The 15,980-nt window shown below is 67.4% G+C and overlaps 2 protein-coding genes across 7 annotated transcripts; both read left to right on the plus strand.

The window, feature by feature from the left end:
- The first annotated feature begins 3,677 nt into the window (after positions 1-3,677).
- On the plus strand, positions 3,678-10,334 carry LOC119564346 (cyclin P). 6 transcript variants are annotated; one of them, XM_043534582.1, is made up of 9 exons: positions 3,678-3,830; positions 4,490-4,567; positions 5,574-5,664; positions 6,079-6,224; positions 6,781-6,879; positions 7,283-7,438; positions 8,537-8,695; positions 9,108-9,286; positions 9,459-10,334. In XM_043534582.1, the coding sequence occupies exons 1-9, from the start codon at positions 3,759-3,761 to the stop codon at positions 9,634-9,636; spliced, it is 1,158 nt and encodes a 385-aa protein (XP_043390517.1). In that variant the 5' UTR covers positions 3,678-3,758; the 3' UTR covers positions 9,637-10,334. The 6 variants fall into 6 exon arrangements, with proteins under 6 accessions (XP_043390517.1, XP_043390518.1, XP_043390520.1 ...); XM_043534583.1 differs by having other exon boundaries at positions 4,493-4,567; XM_043534585.1 differs by having other exon boundaries at positions 6,091-6,224; positions 9,459-10,333.
- A 336-nt stretch (positions 10,335-10,670) lies between these two features.
- TTC9B (tetratricopeptide repeat domain 9B) lies at positions 10,671-15,763 on the plus strand. The gene is made up of 3 exons (XM_037884350.2): positions 10,671-11,378; positions 13,756-13,938; positions 14,684-15,763. The coding sequence occupies exons 1-3, from the start codon at positions 11,063-11,065 to the stop codon at positions 14,770-14,772; spliced, it is 588 nt and encodes a 195-aa protein (XP_037740278.1). The 5' UTR covers positions 10,671-11,062; the 3' UTR covers positions 14,773-15,763.
- Positions 15,764-15,980: the final 217 nt, after the last annotated feature.

Genomic DNA, 15,980 nt, shown 5'->3' on the forward strand with positions numbered 1-15,980 from the left:
GGCCACCCGCAGCCCCGCTTTTCCCGAGGTCTCCCAGCCAAGTGGGGCCGGGGCCTGCTGAGACGCACAAACCCGGCTGAGCTGGGCCCCAGCACGGATCCCCTGGGCGCAGGTGGGTTCATTCTGCCTTTTAGCCTGAAATAAATTCCTGCTTGAGGGGGTGTGAGAGCCGCCCGCCCCCTCCCATGATCAGAGAGCTGCACAAGGCAGCGAACGAGACGGTTCACTATGTGCACTGGAGCAGCAGCTAGAAACCCCAGCCAAGATCAGGGCCCCGTCAGGCCCGGCGCCACCCAGACCCCGGCCAGGATCAGGACCCTATCGGGCCCAGACCCTGAGCATGAGACAGTCCCTGGCCCTAAGATCTCAGTCGAAAGAGACAAAGCGAGGATCATTGTCCCCATTTTACAGCTGAGGAAACTGAGGCCCAGGGGCCAGCAGAGACGTGCCCAACGCCACTGTGACAATGTGGGACAGTTCTTAATGTTTTCTCTGAATACTGGGTGGGTGCCTCAGTTTCCCCTATGCTTTTCTTAAGTCTCTAGGTGGGGGGATCAGGGGGGTGATTGTTGCAGAGCCCTGGGGGCCAGTGTTGCAGAGCCCGGGGGGCCTGGCCGACACCCTGTCTCCTGGCCACTGATGGCCTGGTCCCCCCCCGCCCCCCCCCGCAAAGGTGCCGACTGAAGGGGCTGGAGAACAAAGAGATCAGGTGACTCCTGGCCCAGGAAAGAGACAAAGGCCAGAGGAGGGACTGGAGAGTTTCAGTTTGGAGCTGGCTGGGGAAATGGGGGGAGGTCCAGATGGGGCTCTGGCCCCCCTGGCCCCAAGACAGACCTGACTGAGGGGTCCTGTTCTCTGCACCTGCAAACTCTGTGTTAGACCATGTTCCTGTCGTCTAATAAACCTTCTGTTTTACTGGCTGGCTGAGAGTCCCGTCTGACTGCGGAGTTGGGGGGCAGGGCCCTGTGCCCCCCCCCCCAGGCAGACTTACTGTGGGAAGCGCAGGGTGGGGCAGGGGATGCTGAATGATACTCGGAGGTCAGACCCAGGAAGGTGGAAGCTGGGGAAGTCTCTTGCCCTGCAGACGGGCTGCTCCCCGAGAGGAGACTCCCCCAGAGTCCTGCCTGGCTTCGTAGGGAGCAGGTCCAGAGCATCGCCCGGGGACTCCGTGACAACTGGTGGCAGTGGTGGGATCTACTGCACCCCGTGGACCGAACATCCTGCAGTAAGCGACTGGGGAGCAGTAAAACGAAGGGGGGTAACGAGGACCAGGCGTGCTGAAGGCTCAGAGAGGGGCGGTTTCAGGGGGCGGAGGAGCTACGCTTAACCCCTGGGAGTGTGTGACCAGAGAGAAGGACTTTTGCAGTAACAGGGTCCCCTGGGGGATTGCAGCGAGCGGTCCCAGGGGCGGAGGCGTCTGCAGCTCGACCCTGGCAAAGAGGGGGTGACCTCGAGACGGGCTGGCACACGAGGGGTTCTCCCTGGAAACCGTGGGGAGCTGAGAGCACACAGGCCTGCGAGTCCACAACAACTTGGGAAGAGCGGAGTGACGGCCTGTCACCGTCTCCTGAAGAAGGCCATTGTAACCCTGTTGTAATGAGGCTGGTTCTGGCGGGACCCCCCCCGAGAGGCACCAATTCCGGACAAACTGCTTCAAGCAGGGCAGTTACAGCCCCAGGCTGGGGTTTCTGTGCACACCAAGGCAAACCAAACCAGCCAGACAGAGAGGACTTTGGTCTCACCCCACTGGCTAACCACAAGTCACACAAGCTATTCCCTTAGTCACCCCAGTTTCCCAGTATCCCCACCAGTGCCCCTCGTTATGGGGTCAAAGGGTTATGAAAACCAATACCCCAGTAAAAGAACAAAGGTTCTCTCGATCCCAAAGGACCAAGCCCCAGACCCAGGTCAATATACAAGTCAGACCTTATCCACAAATCACGCTGTTCCAAACCTTTAGAATCTAAAATCTAAAGGTTTATTCATCAAATGAAAAAGATAGAGATGAGAGCTAGAATGGGTTAAATGGAATCAATTATATACAGTAATGGCAAAGTCCTTGGCTCAGGCTTGTAGCAGGGACGGAATAAACTGAGGTTCAAATCAAGTCTCTGGAGAACATCCCCAGCTGGGATGGGTCCTTCAGTCCTTGGTTCAAAGCTTCAATGTAGCCAAGTCCCTCCAGAGGTCGGAAGCAGGACTGAAGACAGGATGGAGACGAGGCATCAGCCCTTTCTAGTCTCCTCCAAGAGTAAGAACCCCTCTTTGTTCTGACTGTGGAAAATTACAGCAAAATGGAGTTTGGAGTCATATGGGCAGGTCCCTGCACACTTTGCTGAGGCCCCAGACGTGTCTGCCTTCCCTCAGTGGGTCATTGTATCGCTGACGGTCCTTAATGGGCCATCGAGCAGGCTAGGCAGAGCTGACACCAACGTGTCTGGGGTGTCCCCCAGAAGCAGAGCATAAATTGGAAATACAGACTGTACAGAACCAATAGTCATATCTTTAACTACAAAAATGATACCCACATATAGACAGCACAGTCCTAACCAGCCAACCATAACCTCGTCTGAGACACCTCGTTTGACCCCCTTTATACAAGACTTGGTGCCACGACAGGACCTTGGTTGCCACAATGATCTATACGGGCCCAGATTATGTCAATAACGCCACACCTGTGCAAAAAGAGAGGGTTACGCATTAGAAAGCCTTCGAGCCGGAGTTGAACCAGCAACCCTGCAGAGGAGGAGGGGCCCAAGCCATCAGTTGCCAGGAGACAGGGTATCGGCCATTCTCTGTGCAGACCCCGTCACACCTGCCTAGGGCTCTGCAACACTCACACCCCCTGATCCCACCACCTGGGTACTTAAGGAATGCCTAGGGGAAACTGAGGCAGCCACCCAGTATTCAGAGAAAACATTAAGAACATTCCCACTTCATCACAGACACCCAGGGAGTTTGTGGCAGAGGTGGGAACAGAGTCCAACTCCCCTGAGTCTCGGCACAGGGCCCCTGCTGCCCTCCTTGCTCTGGCTGCAGACGCGCGGCACCTGCTGCCCTGGGGCTGTTCCCACAAATACTGTTCTCAAGAATTTCTGCCCCTCACTCCCGACCTACAGCCCCCTGCTAGCCCAGCCCTGCTGGTGCCCCTCACTCCCGACCCGCAGCCCCTGCTAGCCCAGCTCTGCCCCCCACAGCCCTGCCGGTGCCCCTCACTCCCGACCCGCAGCCCCTGCTAGCCCAGCCCTGCCCCCCCCAGCCCTGCCGGTGCCCCTCACTCCCAACCCACAGCCCCTGCTAGCCCAGCCCTGCCGGTGCCCCTCACTCCCGACCCGCAGCCCCTCATTTTGTCCATGGGTCTGCCCTTGCTTGGGCTGGACCTGCCGGGTGCTTTGGTGACGTCCCCAAAGGGGAGAAATGCTCCCTGCTCCCGTCGTGCGCTGGACCAGGCCAGGCCAGGCCAGGGGCTTTTCCCGACCCTGCTGCATGCCAGGACCGGGGCTGGCTGAACAGACTCAGCCCCTGGGAATAGACCCCCCTCCCTGCAGCCATGGGGGGGTGTGTCTGATCTCTATCCCTCCCCGCCCCGAGCCTGAGCCAATGGCCAGCCACTAACCTGGGCTGAGATGCACCAATAGTGCGTGGGGGCCCCCAGCTGACCCCTAACGAAGCTTTAATTAGCAGGGCCAGGGCCAGGGTTAGGGCCTGCAGCTGGTGCCTTTACCCTCCCCCACCCACAGTTGTTCCTCTCGGGCAGGATGATGTGGGCTGCGCTGGGCCAACCCCCCAAGTACCATGAGTTGAGAGCCTGGCCCCCGCAGCAGAGAACGGTACCGGGACGCGGCCCCCGCAGGACCAGCCCAAGCCTGGGAGGCTGCTAAAGGCCACTGAGCTCCAGCTGCCCCCCTGCTCTCAGAGGGGTGCCCTTGGTACCCCAGGACCCGCCCAGGGAGATTCCCCCTCCAGTAACCATGGGGGGTGCCCCCTGGGGAGCCAAGTTTGTTCCCCTCCCCTGTGGGGCCTGGTGGGGGGCTGTACATGGGAGAGGGGGGTCCCCCTGCCCTCACCTCCGGTGAGTCAGTCTGGGCTCTTGGCCCAGCTCCACAGAAAGCGAGTCCCACCCCTCCTTGCCCATTTCGGGTTCACTGGGCCTGGACACCTGGGTCCTGAGCACAGGTGGGGGCATCCTGTGCCCATAACAAGCTCCCCTCCAGCGTCCCCCCAAAGGCTGAGGCTGGAACCCAGAAGTCCTGAACCGGCCTTCCCCTGGGGCTGCGCTGTGGGGGGCTGGTGCCTGTGGGGGGCTCCCTGCTGGGGCCCAGGTTGGGACCTCCCAGCCTCAGGGGCCAGACAAGAGGCAGCTCAGCCTGGGGGCAGCGACCTCCAGGCCACACTCTGGCTCCCAGGCCCCCTAGGGGATGTTGTGGGGTCCAGGAACCCCCCCCATGATGGGGTCACCCCCCGACCCCCTGATGCCCGGGTCTCTCAGCAGCTGCAGGCGGAAGAGAAACGGGAGCCGCTGAAAAGCAAGAACAAGGGCCCTGGTGGGGACAAGGGGGCCACGAAGGTGAGTTTGGAGCCCCTGGGCGGGGGGGGGGGCGCCGTTCACTGTCTGTGCGGCACCCACCGCCCCAGGGGCTGCAGCCTCGAGAGCAGCCGGACTGGCTCTGAGGTGACCGAGCTCGGCTCCCAGCTCTGCTACTGCCACCCCGGATCTGCCCCCCAGCTATGTGCCTCAGTTTCCCCACCTGTCCCATGGGGAGAAGGAGCCTTCCTCTGCCTGTGCAGACCGGGAGCTCCTTGGGGCAGGGCCCTGAGCTCAGTCAGGGTCTGGGCCGTGCCCGGCCCCGTGGGGGGCCCTGATCTAAGTCAGAGGGGTGGGGTGTCTGTTGGGTGCTACCGTAACACACCTAATAGGCAGGCATTGTCCAAGCTCGGACTGTGCAGCGAGGGTCACGGTGGCTTGGAGGGGTCCCCGCTGGGGCAGGAAGAAGTGTCCAAGAAGGCCCCCAGTTGGGCCAGCCCAGCGTTAGGGGGGTGCAGGGGTGGGGGGTGCAGTGCAGTTGCCCTGAGCTTTGTGGGGCTGCTGAAAATGCAGATCAGCTTCTCCCCGCCCCAAACCTGCTGTTTGCAAACTCCCTGCCCCCCAAGTGCTCTGGAAGAGTTGCTCACCCCACACAGCAGGGGGTGCTGGGGGCATGTGCCCCTGGCCAGCTGCTGTGATTCTGGGGGGCGGATGGGGAGGCGTGGCCCATGCTTGGGGCGGTGAATCCTGGCAGTGTCTCGGGGCCTCTGTCCTGCCCCGGTGACAAGGGGTGTCGGCCAGGACGCCGGGGTCCTTCTCCCAAATGCCCCCAGTACTCACGGCTCCCCTCCCCTGGGGCTGAGGGTCCTGGCTCTGTGTGGGGCTGCCAGGCTCTGGAGGCGGGGGGCTCGGGGTCACAGACCCGTCATCCTAGGGTGGCTGGCTCCCCCAGGGCAGCGGGGCGCTGACGGGGCGCGGGGGCGTTCTCAGCTCTCCGCCCAGGGCCCTGTGGCATTCCCGCCGCCCCCACCCCTCTCTCCCGCAGAAGAAGCCGCAGGGAAGCCGGGTCCGAGAGGCGGCGCCTGAGAAAGCAGCAGCTGTTTGCCCCAGGGTCCCCGCGAACCCCGTCCTGCAGGGAGGTAGGGGCCTGGCCGGAGGGGTGGGCCGTGGGGCAGGAGGCTGCAGGCCCAGGGTGCCGCCATCCAGTGCCAGCACGGGGGAGCTGCACACCGGGCAGCCCGCGATGCACCTGCCTCTGGGGTGGAGGGGCCGGTGGGGAGCCCCGCAGCAATGGGACCAAAGGGCCGTGAGCGAAGAGTTCGCCAGCCCGGGGCGCTGGGGGGAGCGTGGCTGGTGACCCCGTCTCTTCCCGCAGGGGGCCCCGACGGGGGGGGCCAGCCCCTGCTCTCTGTGCTCGGGGTGCTGGGGGGAGCATGGCTGGTGACCCCGTCTCTCCCCGCAGGGGGCCACTCGGCGGGGGGGGGGCCGGGCGCTGCTCTCTGTGCCCGGGGTGCTGGGGGGAGCGTGGCTGGTGACCCCGTCTCTCCCCGCAGGGGGCCCCGATGGGGGGCCGCCCGGGGGGGGCCAGCCCCTGCTCTGCGTGCCCGGGGCGCTGGCCGAGGAGCTGACGCAGGCGCTGGTGAGCCTGGGCATGGCCCTGGAGCGGGAATACGCCTTGGACATCTTCGCCAGCATGATGGTGCGTGCCGGGGGGGAAGGGGGCAGCATGGCCGGGGGGGGGGGGGGTTAAAGGTCACATGATGATGGCTCCCTGGCTGCCCCATGGCTGATGTCCGGGGGTGGGGGGAGCAGCATTTTTGGGGGTTGGACCAGCCCCGCCCCCAACTACCCACATGATGAAAAATGGGGCTCCGCCTCCCCCCCCCCCCCCCCAGCCTTGGCAGGAGCAACCCAAAGGCCCTGGCTGATTCCTGGGTCCCATCCCTGGCTCTGGGAGGGGAGTGGGGGCTAGTGGTTAGAGCAGGGGGGGCTGGGATCCAGGACTCCTGGGTTCTCTCCCCGGCTCTGGGAGGGGAGTGGGGGCTAGTGGTTAGAGCAGAAGGGGCTAGGAGCCAGGACTCCTGGGTTCTCTCCCCGGCTCTGGGAGGGGAGTGGGGGCTAGTGGTTAGAGCGGGGGGGGCTTGGGGCCAGGACTCCTGGGTTCTCTCCCAGCTCTGGCCCAGCTCCGTGGCGTGTCCCTTCCGGCCCCTGGGCTCGGCCACTGCCCCATCCCCATGTTTCTCTCCCGTCCCCAGAGGAAACAATCCAGCTACGTCTTCCGGAGCTGGGAGGTGCCGCGCACCGTGACGGCCGAGATGCGGGCGCTCATCGTCGACTGGCTCGTGCAGGTGCATGTAGGTATCAGTGGAACCCCCCACTGCCCCCCCGGGACCCTACGGCCCCACACCAGGCAGACCGACACCCCCCCCCCCCACCCCCGGCCCTGGCAGGGTCCCTGGGCACGGAGCCTCTGGGATCAGGGGAGGGCGAAGAGGGCTGGGGTTGGGCTGGGTTTGCCCCTGAGGGGGAGGGGCAGCCTAGGACTCCTGGGTTCTACCCCTGTGGCAGATGGTTGGGCAGGATTCTCCCCACCTCATGGTGCCTCAGTTTCCCCCTGCATAAAATGGGCAATAATTCCCCCTCCCCCAGGATAAAGAGATCACACTCAGTGCCCCCCCCCGGCACCATCGCCCTGTCCCTGTGCCCCCATTTCCGGTTGCTCTGGTGACGATTGCTCTGGTGACCTGGTCCCCCCAGGAGTACCTGGGCCTGGCGGACGACACGCTCTACCTGGCCGTCTACCTGATGAATGCCTACATGAAGGTGGCGCGAGTGAGGGTCCCGGCCCTGCAGCTGCTGGGTGTCACCTGCCTCTTTGTGGCCTGCAAAGTGGAGGAGTGCACCTTCCCCGAGGTAAGGCAGGGCGCCCGGACGCCTGGGTTCCTCCCCGGCTCTGGTGGGCTAGAGCAGGTGGGGCTGGGAGCCAGGACTCCTGGGTTCTCTCCCTGGCTGTGGGAGGGGAGTGGAGTGTCACGGACTCTCAGGTCATGCCCACTCTTGGCCCGTGCGGTCCCTGGGGGGAACCCCCTTCAGTGAGACAGCCCTTCTTGGGAGTCCACTCTCTCCCGGGGGTCCAGCCCCTGCACCTCCTGGAGCTGCACCTCTACGAGCCTTAGCACCCCTGTTTCTCACCGTGGGCCCCTCAGGGAGTCCACTCGCTCTGGCCCCCCGGGGCCTCCACTCCCAGAGGGAATGATGCCTCCCTGTTCCCTAGCCCGGAGCGATTCTCAGCTGGGGTGAAACAGGAGGGTTTATTGAGAGTCCGAACCCAGCACAGGAAACTCACCCGGCCTCCCACAGCCCAGCACATCCCAGTCTCTCCTGCATCCAGGGGGGCTCTGACTGCTCCCCCTCTCCAGCCCCGAGGCCCCCTGCTTCCCAGCTGGGCCTCTGAGATTCCCTGGCTCTGTCCATTGTCTCTTCTCTAGGTAAACAGGGTCACCTGGGCCCCTCTCCCCTCTTTTGTCCTCTGGCCCCCCTGGCTGCGACCAGCTGGTCAGGTCACCGGGGTCCTCTCCCCACAGCCCATTGTCCCCCCACTGGCCAGACCCGGCTGGGACTCCCGAGCTGGGCCTCTGGGTCCCCAGGTCCCCAGTCGCCGGGGTCTCCATTCTCCAGGCCATTGGCCGGGGTCCCAAGGTCCTTTGCCGGTCCTGTGTCCCCCACAAACTCCCTCTCCCCTCCCCTCGTTAAACCCGTAACACCCAGGGAAACCGAGTCCCACCCCCTCTGCATGCAACCCATTGGAAAACACAGAAAAAACAAGAAAATCCCCCACTTCGTCACACGGGGTCTAGTGGTGAGAGCAGGGGGCTGGGAGCCAGGACTCCTGGGCTCTGTTGTTTCTAGGAGGGGCTGGGGGAGGCTGGCTGCTGTTCCGGCCGCAGGAGCTGCTGGGGGGCTGGGAGGTGAGACGTGGGGGCGCCCGGCCCAGCCCTGCTTCCCTTGCAGCCAGCCGAGCTCTGCTTCATGACCGAGGACTCGTTCAGCCGCCGGGAGCTGCTGCGCATGGAGCGCAAGGTCCTGTCCCGCCTCAACTTCCAGCTGCATTTCACCAGCCCCCTGCACCTGCTGCGGCTGCTGGCGGCCCTGGGCCACTGTGGCCCGAAGGTGAGCGCCGGGGCCGGGGTCTTGCTGCGGCCGCAGGCTGGGGAGCTGGGCAGGGCGGGGAGCCAGGACTCCTGGGTTCCATTCCCAGCTCTGGGCAGGGAGTGGGGTCTAGTGGTTAGAGCAGGGGGGGCTGGGAGCCAGGACGCCTGGGTTCCATTCCTGGCTCTGGGCGGGGAGTGGGGTCTAGTGGTTAGAGCAGGGGGGCTGGGAGCCAGGACTCCTGGGTTCCATTCCTGGCTCTGGGCGGGGAGTGGGGTCTAGTGGTTAGAGTGGGGGGGGGGCTGGGAGCCAGGACTCCTGGGTTCTCTCCCTGGCTCTGGGCGGGGAGTGGGGTCTAGGGGTAGGTGAGGGGCGCTGGGTTTCCCAGCGGCAGGGGGCGCTGTGGACCGGTCTGACCCGTGTGCCCCCCCAGGTCCATCACCTGGCCATGTACTTCATGGAGCTGTGTCTGATGGAGGCGGACTGCGTGGCGTTCGAGCCGGCCCAGCTGGCTGCGGCTGCCCTGGGCCTGGCGCAGCGGGTGCTGCAGGAGGCGGGCGCCGGGGGCTTGGGCACCGGGCCGGAGGGCTCCACGCAGCTCTACCTCTACAGGTGGGTGACGTGGGTGCAGGCGTGGGGGGGGGGGGTGTCCAGCTGTCTGGGGCCCAGGTGGGCCACGGAGCCACAGGCCCTGTGCTGGACAGGAGGGTGGGGGGTTCTCCAGGAGGTGGGGGGTGGGGGGGTTCCCGCGCTGGGTGACGCCCTCCCCCGGCTCTCGTTGCAGCGAAGAGGCGCTCGGCGCTGTACATTGCTCCATGGCCAGGGCCGCGCTCCGGGCCGGCAGCTCCACCCTCCAGGCCGTGTTCCTGAAATACTCGCGCCCCCAGAAGCTGGGGGCCAGCACCAGCCCGGCCATCGCCACCTCCGACTACCTCGCCCGCTGCTGGAGCCAGGCACCCTGAGCCCGGCGGGGATGGGCCTGGGCATCTCCGGGGATTCCCAGCTGCTCTGGGGGGGTGTCTGTGACTGGTGATTGGCCCCTGCTAGGGAAGGGGGCCGGGCGGGCCGTGGGGCTGTTGCACAGCTGGGGGTGCAGAAAGGCGGGCGCAGGGGGACGGGGGGGTTTTCTCTAAGCCTGCCCCCCGTCTCCCTCTGTGCCCCTCGGCTATGGGTGGAGGGGGCTGGGCCATGGGCCTGTGGCAGCCCTGAGGGGGCTGGGATTGGGGGCGTGGACAGCATCCCCCAGGCTGGCTCCCAGCCCCCCCTCGCCCCCCCCGCACGGGCCTCAAAAAAAAAAAAAAGAAAAGAAAAGGAAAAAAGCAGCTGGTGGGATAAGAAACAGGCCGGGCGCGTTTGTTGAATAAAGTGAGTTTTAATCCCCCTGGAGCCAGCTGCTCGCTGGGTGTGACCGGGGGGGGGCCGCCCCAGAGGGGCCCCCCCAGCTCTGGCTGCTCGCCCCTTGGCCCAGGCTGCCAGCAGGGGCAGGTTTCTGGTGGTTTCCCTGGGCGGGGGGAGGGACTCTGCCCCCCAGAGAACGGGTGGGTCGTAGCTGGCGGCGCTGGCTCAGACCAAGCCCTGCTTGTCTGCACAACACGGGGGTCCCGCACGAGGGTCCGGCGTGAGGTCCCGGCACGCCGGGGGCTGCGGGGCGGGAGTGAGGGGCACCGGCAGAGCTGGGGGGCACCAGGGGCTGCGGGGCGGGAGTGAGGGGCACCGGCAGAGCTGGGGGGCGCCAGGGGCTGCGGGGCGGGAGTGAGGGGCACTGGCAGAGCTGCGGGGCGCCGGGGGCTGCGGGGCGGGAGTGAGGGGCACCGGCAGAGCTGGGGGGGCGCCCAGGGCTGGGCTAGTGGTGAGTTGGGGGGGGGGGTGGATGCCTACAGGGCCCCACTGTGCAAGGTGCCAGGCGCACACGCGCGCGCGCACACACACACGCATCGTCTTCCCCCCCCCCTCCCCCCTCCAGCCCTGGAGGCGCTTTGGGGGAGCCTGGAGAGGCTGCAGGTTGTGACTCAGGCGTGCTGGGAACAATTGCCCGGCAGGGGAGGGTTTGCAAAGGGGAGGGCCCCGGATTAATTCCCCGATCACCTCCCCCCACCCCTGCCGAAAGGGACTCCTGGCTTTTTAACATGGAGACATCTCAGGTCAGCGCTGCTGCGGTGCGATGGGATATTCCCACAATGCATCTGGGGAAGCTTTCCCGGTGCTGCTGCTGCAGAGCCAGCCGGCGCCTCGTCCTCGCTGCTCCCCCCACCCCCCCCGCTGGAGTCACAGCCTGGCCAGGCCCCCCCAGCCCCCATCCGCTGTCTGCACCGCGCAGCCCTCCGGCTCGTCCCGAGGAGACCGGCTTTCCCCTCCGCCCGGCATGGCTCGCTGCCTCTGAGCAGGGCCATGGAGGAGCCGGGCCAGGGCTGCCCCGAGGCTGGTGGGGGGCACCGGGCCCGCGCCGAGGAGGGCGCGGCGGAAAGCCAGATCCGGAAGGCCGTGGAGTTCAAGGTGGAGGGGAACCGCTGCTACAAGGAGAAGAAATTCCGGGAGGCCATCGGGAAATACCACCGCGCCCTGCTGCAGCTCAAGGGGGTGCAGGGCCGGGCAGGGGCAGCCAGCCCGGAGCAGAGCCCGCCGGAGCCGGGGCGGTGCCCGCTGACGGAGGAGCAGCTGCGGCTGGTGGAGAGCACCGAGGTGGAGTGTTACGACAGCTTGACGGGTAGGTGCTGACCCAGGGCTGTGGGGGGACGGACAGACTAGTTACAGCTCGTTCCCTCACTTGTCACTTGGCAGAGCCACCATCTGTGGGGGGGAGACCCCCCCTGCCAGGTAGACATGGGGCCGGATTCTGATCCCAGCCCTTCCCCAGGTCAATCCGGAGTCACTCCTGCCTGCGGCGGGTCGGGGCTGGTTCTGGTCCCAGCCCCCCTGCCGAGGTCAATCCGGAGTCACTCCTGCCTGCGACGGGTCGGGGCTGGTTCTGGTCCCAGCCCCCCTGCCGAGGTCAATCCGGAGTCACTCCTGCCTGCGACGGGTCGGGGCTGGTTCTGGTCCCAGCCCCCCTGCCGAGGTCAATCCGGAGTCACTCCTGCCTGCGACGGGTCGGGGCTGGTTCTGGTCCCAGCCCCCCTGCCGAGGTCAATCCGGAGTCACTCCTGCCTGCGACGGGTCGGGGCTGGTTCTGGTCCCAGTCCCCCTGCCGAGGTCAATCCGGAGTCACTCCTGCCTGCGACGGGTCGGGGCTGGTTCTGGTCCCAGCCCCCCTGCCGAGGTCAATCCGGAGTCACTTCTGCCTGCGACGGGTCAGGGCTGGTTCTGGTCCCAGCCCCCCTGCCGAGGTCAATCCGGAGTCACTCCTGCCTGCGATGGGGCTGGAGTTTCACTCCAGGTGCGGCGTTACCAGGGGCTGCTCAGTGGGGCTGGTACCTCTTGCTTTCGAGCCCCGCTGTGAATTGACTGACAGGGCCCAGGCAAGGGCCTGCCGTCCGGCTGGGGTCAGTCAGGAGGTGGGCCCCAGAGCTGGGTCGAGGGTTGGGCCCGTATGACATGGGGTCTTGCCCCAGGGGCAGCTGTTTACACTGGTGCGCCATGCCACCTGGCACTTCGCACGAGTGTTTCGCTCATGCTTTGCACCAGTAAACACCCGTGGGAGCAGCCGAGCCGGGGGCCCTGGGCTTCTAGCATCTCCGCGTTGGCGTGTGGGGCATCCCTGAGGTGCCCTGCCTGAGCCCCATTGCAGCAACCTGTGCAGCCCGCTGCGGGACAGGCCAAGGGCAGCCCAGGGCCCAGCAGGGGGATGGGGGACCCAGGGGGCTGAGGGATGGGGGACCCAGGAGGCCAGGCAATGGGGAGGGTCGGGGTCCTGCAGTTCGCAGCTCCCAATGCCCCGGCCACGTGCGTCCGCCTGTCACCGAGTCGGGCCGCGGGGGGAAGCCCCAGGGAGCCGCCTCCTCCAGCCCCCACGCAGGCTCCAGAGAGCGGGGCCCTGGGCCGCGGCTGGGACCCACGTGTGCCAGGCCACGGGGGACCCCACGGGAGCCTCTCGTGAGCAACTCCCCAGGGGACCCCACGTGGCTGCAGGGTGGGGCAGGGGCTGCCTGGGAAACGCTTTTGTTTTCAATTCCTTTTAAATTGACACACATCCTGTGGCCAGCCCCTCACCTGGGATACTAGGGGCTGTGGGTCGGGAGTGAGGGGCACCGGCAGGGCTGGGGGGCAGGGGGGAGCCCAGGGCCGGGGTCGCAGGGGCTGCGGGTCGGGAGTGAGGGGCACCGGCAGGCCTGGCTGGGGGGCGGGGAGGAGCCCAGGGCCGGGGTAGCAGGGGCTGCGGGTCAGGAGTGAGGGGCACCGGCAGGGCTGGGGGGCGGGGAGGAGCCCAGGGCCGGGGTAGCAGGGGCTGTGGGTCGGGAGTGAGGGGCACCGGCAGGGCTGGGGGGTGGGGAGGAGCCCAGGGCCGGGGTAGCAGGGGGCTGTGGGTCGGGAGTGAGGGGCACCGGCAGGGCTGGGGGGCGGGGAGGAGCCCAGGGCCGGGGTAGCAGGGGGCTGCGGGTCGGGAGTGAGGGGCACCGGCAGGGCTGGGGGGCAGGGGGGAGCCCAGGGCCGGGGTAGCAGGGGCTGTGGGTCGGGAGTGAGGGGCACCGGCAGGGCTGGCTGGGGGGCGGGGAGGAGCCCAGGGCCGGGGTAGCAGGGGGCTGCGGGTCGGGAGTGAGGGGCACCGGCAGGGCTGGGGGGCAGGGCGGAGCCCAGGGCCGGGGTAGCAGGGGCTGCGGGTCAGGAGTGAGGGGCACCGGCAGGGCTGGGGGGCAGGGGGGAGCCCAGGGCCGGGGTAGCAGGGGCTGCGGGTCAGGAGTGAGGGGCAACGGCAGGGCTGGGGGGCAGGGGGGAGCCCAGGGCCGGGGTCGCAGGGGCTGTGGGTCGGGAGTGAGGGGCACCGGCAGGGCTGGGGGGCGGGGAGGAGCCCTGAGCTGGGGGACCAGGAAGGTAGCGAATGGAGCTCGGCTCCCCAGGGTCCCAGCCACGCAGGGGTCAGGGCGCGGCGGGCGAGGGGGTGGGCGTCCCGTCCCCAGCCCCACTGACGGCCCCTCTGCCCTGCCCAGCCTGCCTGCTGCAGTCAGAGCTGGTGAACTACGAGCGGGTGCGGGAATATTGCCTGAAAGTGCTGGAGAAACAAGGCAGCAACTTCAAAGCCACGTACCGGGCGGGCATCGCCTCCTACCACCTCGGGGACTACGCCCGCGCCCTGCTCTACCTGAAGGAGGCCAAGAGCCGGGAGCCCGCAGGTGGGCGGCCGGAGCAAGCGCCATGCGTGGCCTCGGTCCTGCCACGGGGCGCTGGGCTGCCGGGAGCGGGCTGGGGGGCTCAGCAGGGGGGTCTCCCCTGGCAGGCAGGGCTGGTCCCATGGGGCGCTAGGGGGCACTGGGGGGGGCGGGGGCTCAGCGGGGGGGTCTCCCCTGGCAGGCAGGGCTGGTCCCATGGGGCGCTAGGGGGCACTGGGGGGGCGGGGGCTCAGCGGGGGGGTCTCCCCTGGCAGGCAGGGCTGGTCCCATGGGGCGCTAGGGGGCACTGGGGGGGCGGGGGCTCAGCGGGGGGGTCTCCCCTGGCAGGCAGGGCTGGTCCCATGGGGCGCTGGGGGGGCAGGGGCTCAGCAGGGGGGGTCTCCCCTGGCAGGGCCGGCCCCGTGGGGCGCTGGGGGGGCAGGGGCTCAGCAGGGGGGGTCTCCCCTGGCAGGGCCGGCCCCGTGAGGCGCTGGGGGGGCGGGGGCTCAGCGGGGGGGGTCTCCCCTGGCAGGGCCGGCCCCGTGGGGCGCTGGGGGGGCAGGGGCTCAGCAGGGGGGGTCTCCCCTGGCAGGGCCGGTCCCGTGGGGCGCTGGGGGGGCGGGGGCTCAGCGGGGGGGGTCTCCCCTGGCAGGGCCGGCCCTGTGGGGTGCTGGGGGGGCGGGGGCTCAGCAGGGGGCGCTCGGGGGGCAGGGTGGGGGGCGGGGGCTGGGTGCCAATTTCCCCCTGAGCCCTCTCCCCTTGTCCCCAGACACCAACGTCCTGCGCTACATCCAGCTGACGGAGCTGAAGATCCTGCGTCGTGGGCAGCGGGACGGCTACAAGGAGCTGATTGCGTAGGGCCCCCCAGGCCTGGCCCCCCCGGCCCCCCGGGCAGAGCGCTTGGTGCCCGGCGGTCTCCTCGTTTCCTTTCCCCCTCCGAGGAGGTGGCTGGGGGGCTCCGGGGGGGGTGAGTCCTAATGCACGACGACCCCATCCCCCGCCTGGGGCAGATCCCCGGCCCCCCAGTGATGCCAGGGGGAGCCCCCCCAGCTCTGGTGAGGGGATAAATTGTCCCCCCATGGCTTCCTGGGGGGGGACATCTGTGGTGGGGGGATGCCCCCCCCCAGAACACACAAGCAGCCTGCCTGGTGGTGGTGGCAGCCCCTGGTCTGTGAGACCGCCCCCCCCCCAGCCCCATAGTGGAATTTGATGGGGTGGGACCCACCTTCCCCCAGGGTTATTATGGCATCAGGAGGGGTGATGGGAAGGGGGGGCGTCTGCAGAACCAGATTCCCCTCCCCCCCCCACAGGGCACAACTCTCCTGCCCCACCTGGAGCCCCTCCTTTCACCACCACATGCCCCACCAGTGCTGGGGGGCAAAGCCCACCGGAGCGACTGTCCCACCCCCCCAGTGCCAGTTGCTGCCCCCCCTCCATGCAGCTGATGGCGATTTCTCCCCCCCCCCCCCAAATTCACAGCACGCCACGGGGCCGCTGGGCTCGTTTCCCTCCCTGCCCCCCTGTGGGGCCCAGCCCCCCGCGAACAAGGCTGCACCCTGCCCCCAACATGGGCCACGTGGGATCCCAGGGGTGGGGGCTACAGAAGGGTGATGGGAGGAAGAGGCCAAACCCCCCCCCCAGCTGTGACCGAGGAGCCGTTCTAGAGCAGCTGGGCCTGTGCTGGGAGCGACGTGGGTCCTGCGGGGGGGCTCTGAGGTGGGGGGCAGAGACCCGGGGGCTGCATGTGGGGCGGCCGTGGACTATCTGGCATCGCTGTGATTTCTTGTTGAGGGTTTATTCTCCCCCACCCTCCCCTCCGGTAGACGCTATAAAATCTGTGTTGATTTTCTCCTGTCCTCCCTTTATTTCTGCTCTGGGGGGGACCGGGACCGGGGCGCTGTACCGGGGGCTGCCGGGCTGGTGTTGCCGGCGGGGCCCAAGGACGCTGCCCCTGACCCTGCCCAGGGCCGGCAGCATCGGGCCTTTTCCTTAACCCGCCGTGGGCCTTGCCCCAGGCAGCCGCAGGAGTCGGAGAACGGCCTGGAGTTTGCCTGAGTCTGCAGGCA

The sequence above is a fragment of the Chelonia mydas genome, chromosome 23 (genome assembly GCF_015237465.2).
Source record: "Chelonia mydas isolate rCheMyd1 chromosome 23, rCheMyd1.pri.v2, whole genome shotgun sequence".
NCBI classification, from domain to species: domain Eukaryota; kingdom Metazoa; phylum Chordata; order Testudines; family Cheloniidae; genus Chelonia; species Chelonia mydas.

What these genes read in the sequence shown, in the direction of transcription:
- LOC119564346 (XM_043534580.1), top strand. Translation starts at nt 3,759, where the DNA reads ATGATGTGGGCTGCGCTGGGCCAACCCCCCAAGTACCATGAGTTGAGA. An exon ending in GAACCCCGTCCTGCAGGGAG is followed by an intron (nt 5,665 to 6,078) that starts GTAGGGGCCTGG and finishes CTCTCCCCGCAG; the next exon opens with GGGGCCCCGATGGGGGGCCG. An exon ending in TGGGCCACTGTGGCCCGAAG is followed by an intron (nt 8,696 to 9,107) that starts GTGAGCGCCGGG and finishes GTGCCCCCCCAG; the next exon opens with GTCCATCACCTGGCCATGTA.
- TTC9B (XM_037884350.2), top strand. Translation starts at nt 11,063, where the DNA reads ATGGAGGAGCCGGGCCAGGGCTGCCCCGAGGCTGGTGGGGGGCACCGG. An exon ending in GTGTTACGACAGCTTGACGG is followed by an intron (nt 11,379 to 13,755) that starts GTAGGTGCTGAC and finishes TGCCCTGCCCAG; the next exon opens with CCTGCCTGCTGCAGTCAGAG. An exon ending in CAAGAGCCGGGAGCCCGCAG is followed by an intron (nt 13,939 to 14,683) that starts GTGGGCGGCCGG and finishes CCTTGTCCCCAG; the next exon opens with ACACCAACGTCCTGCGCTAC.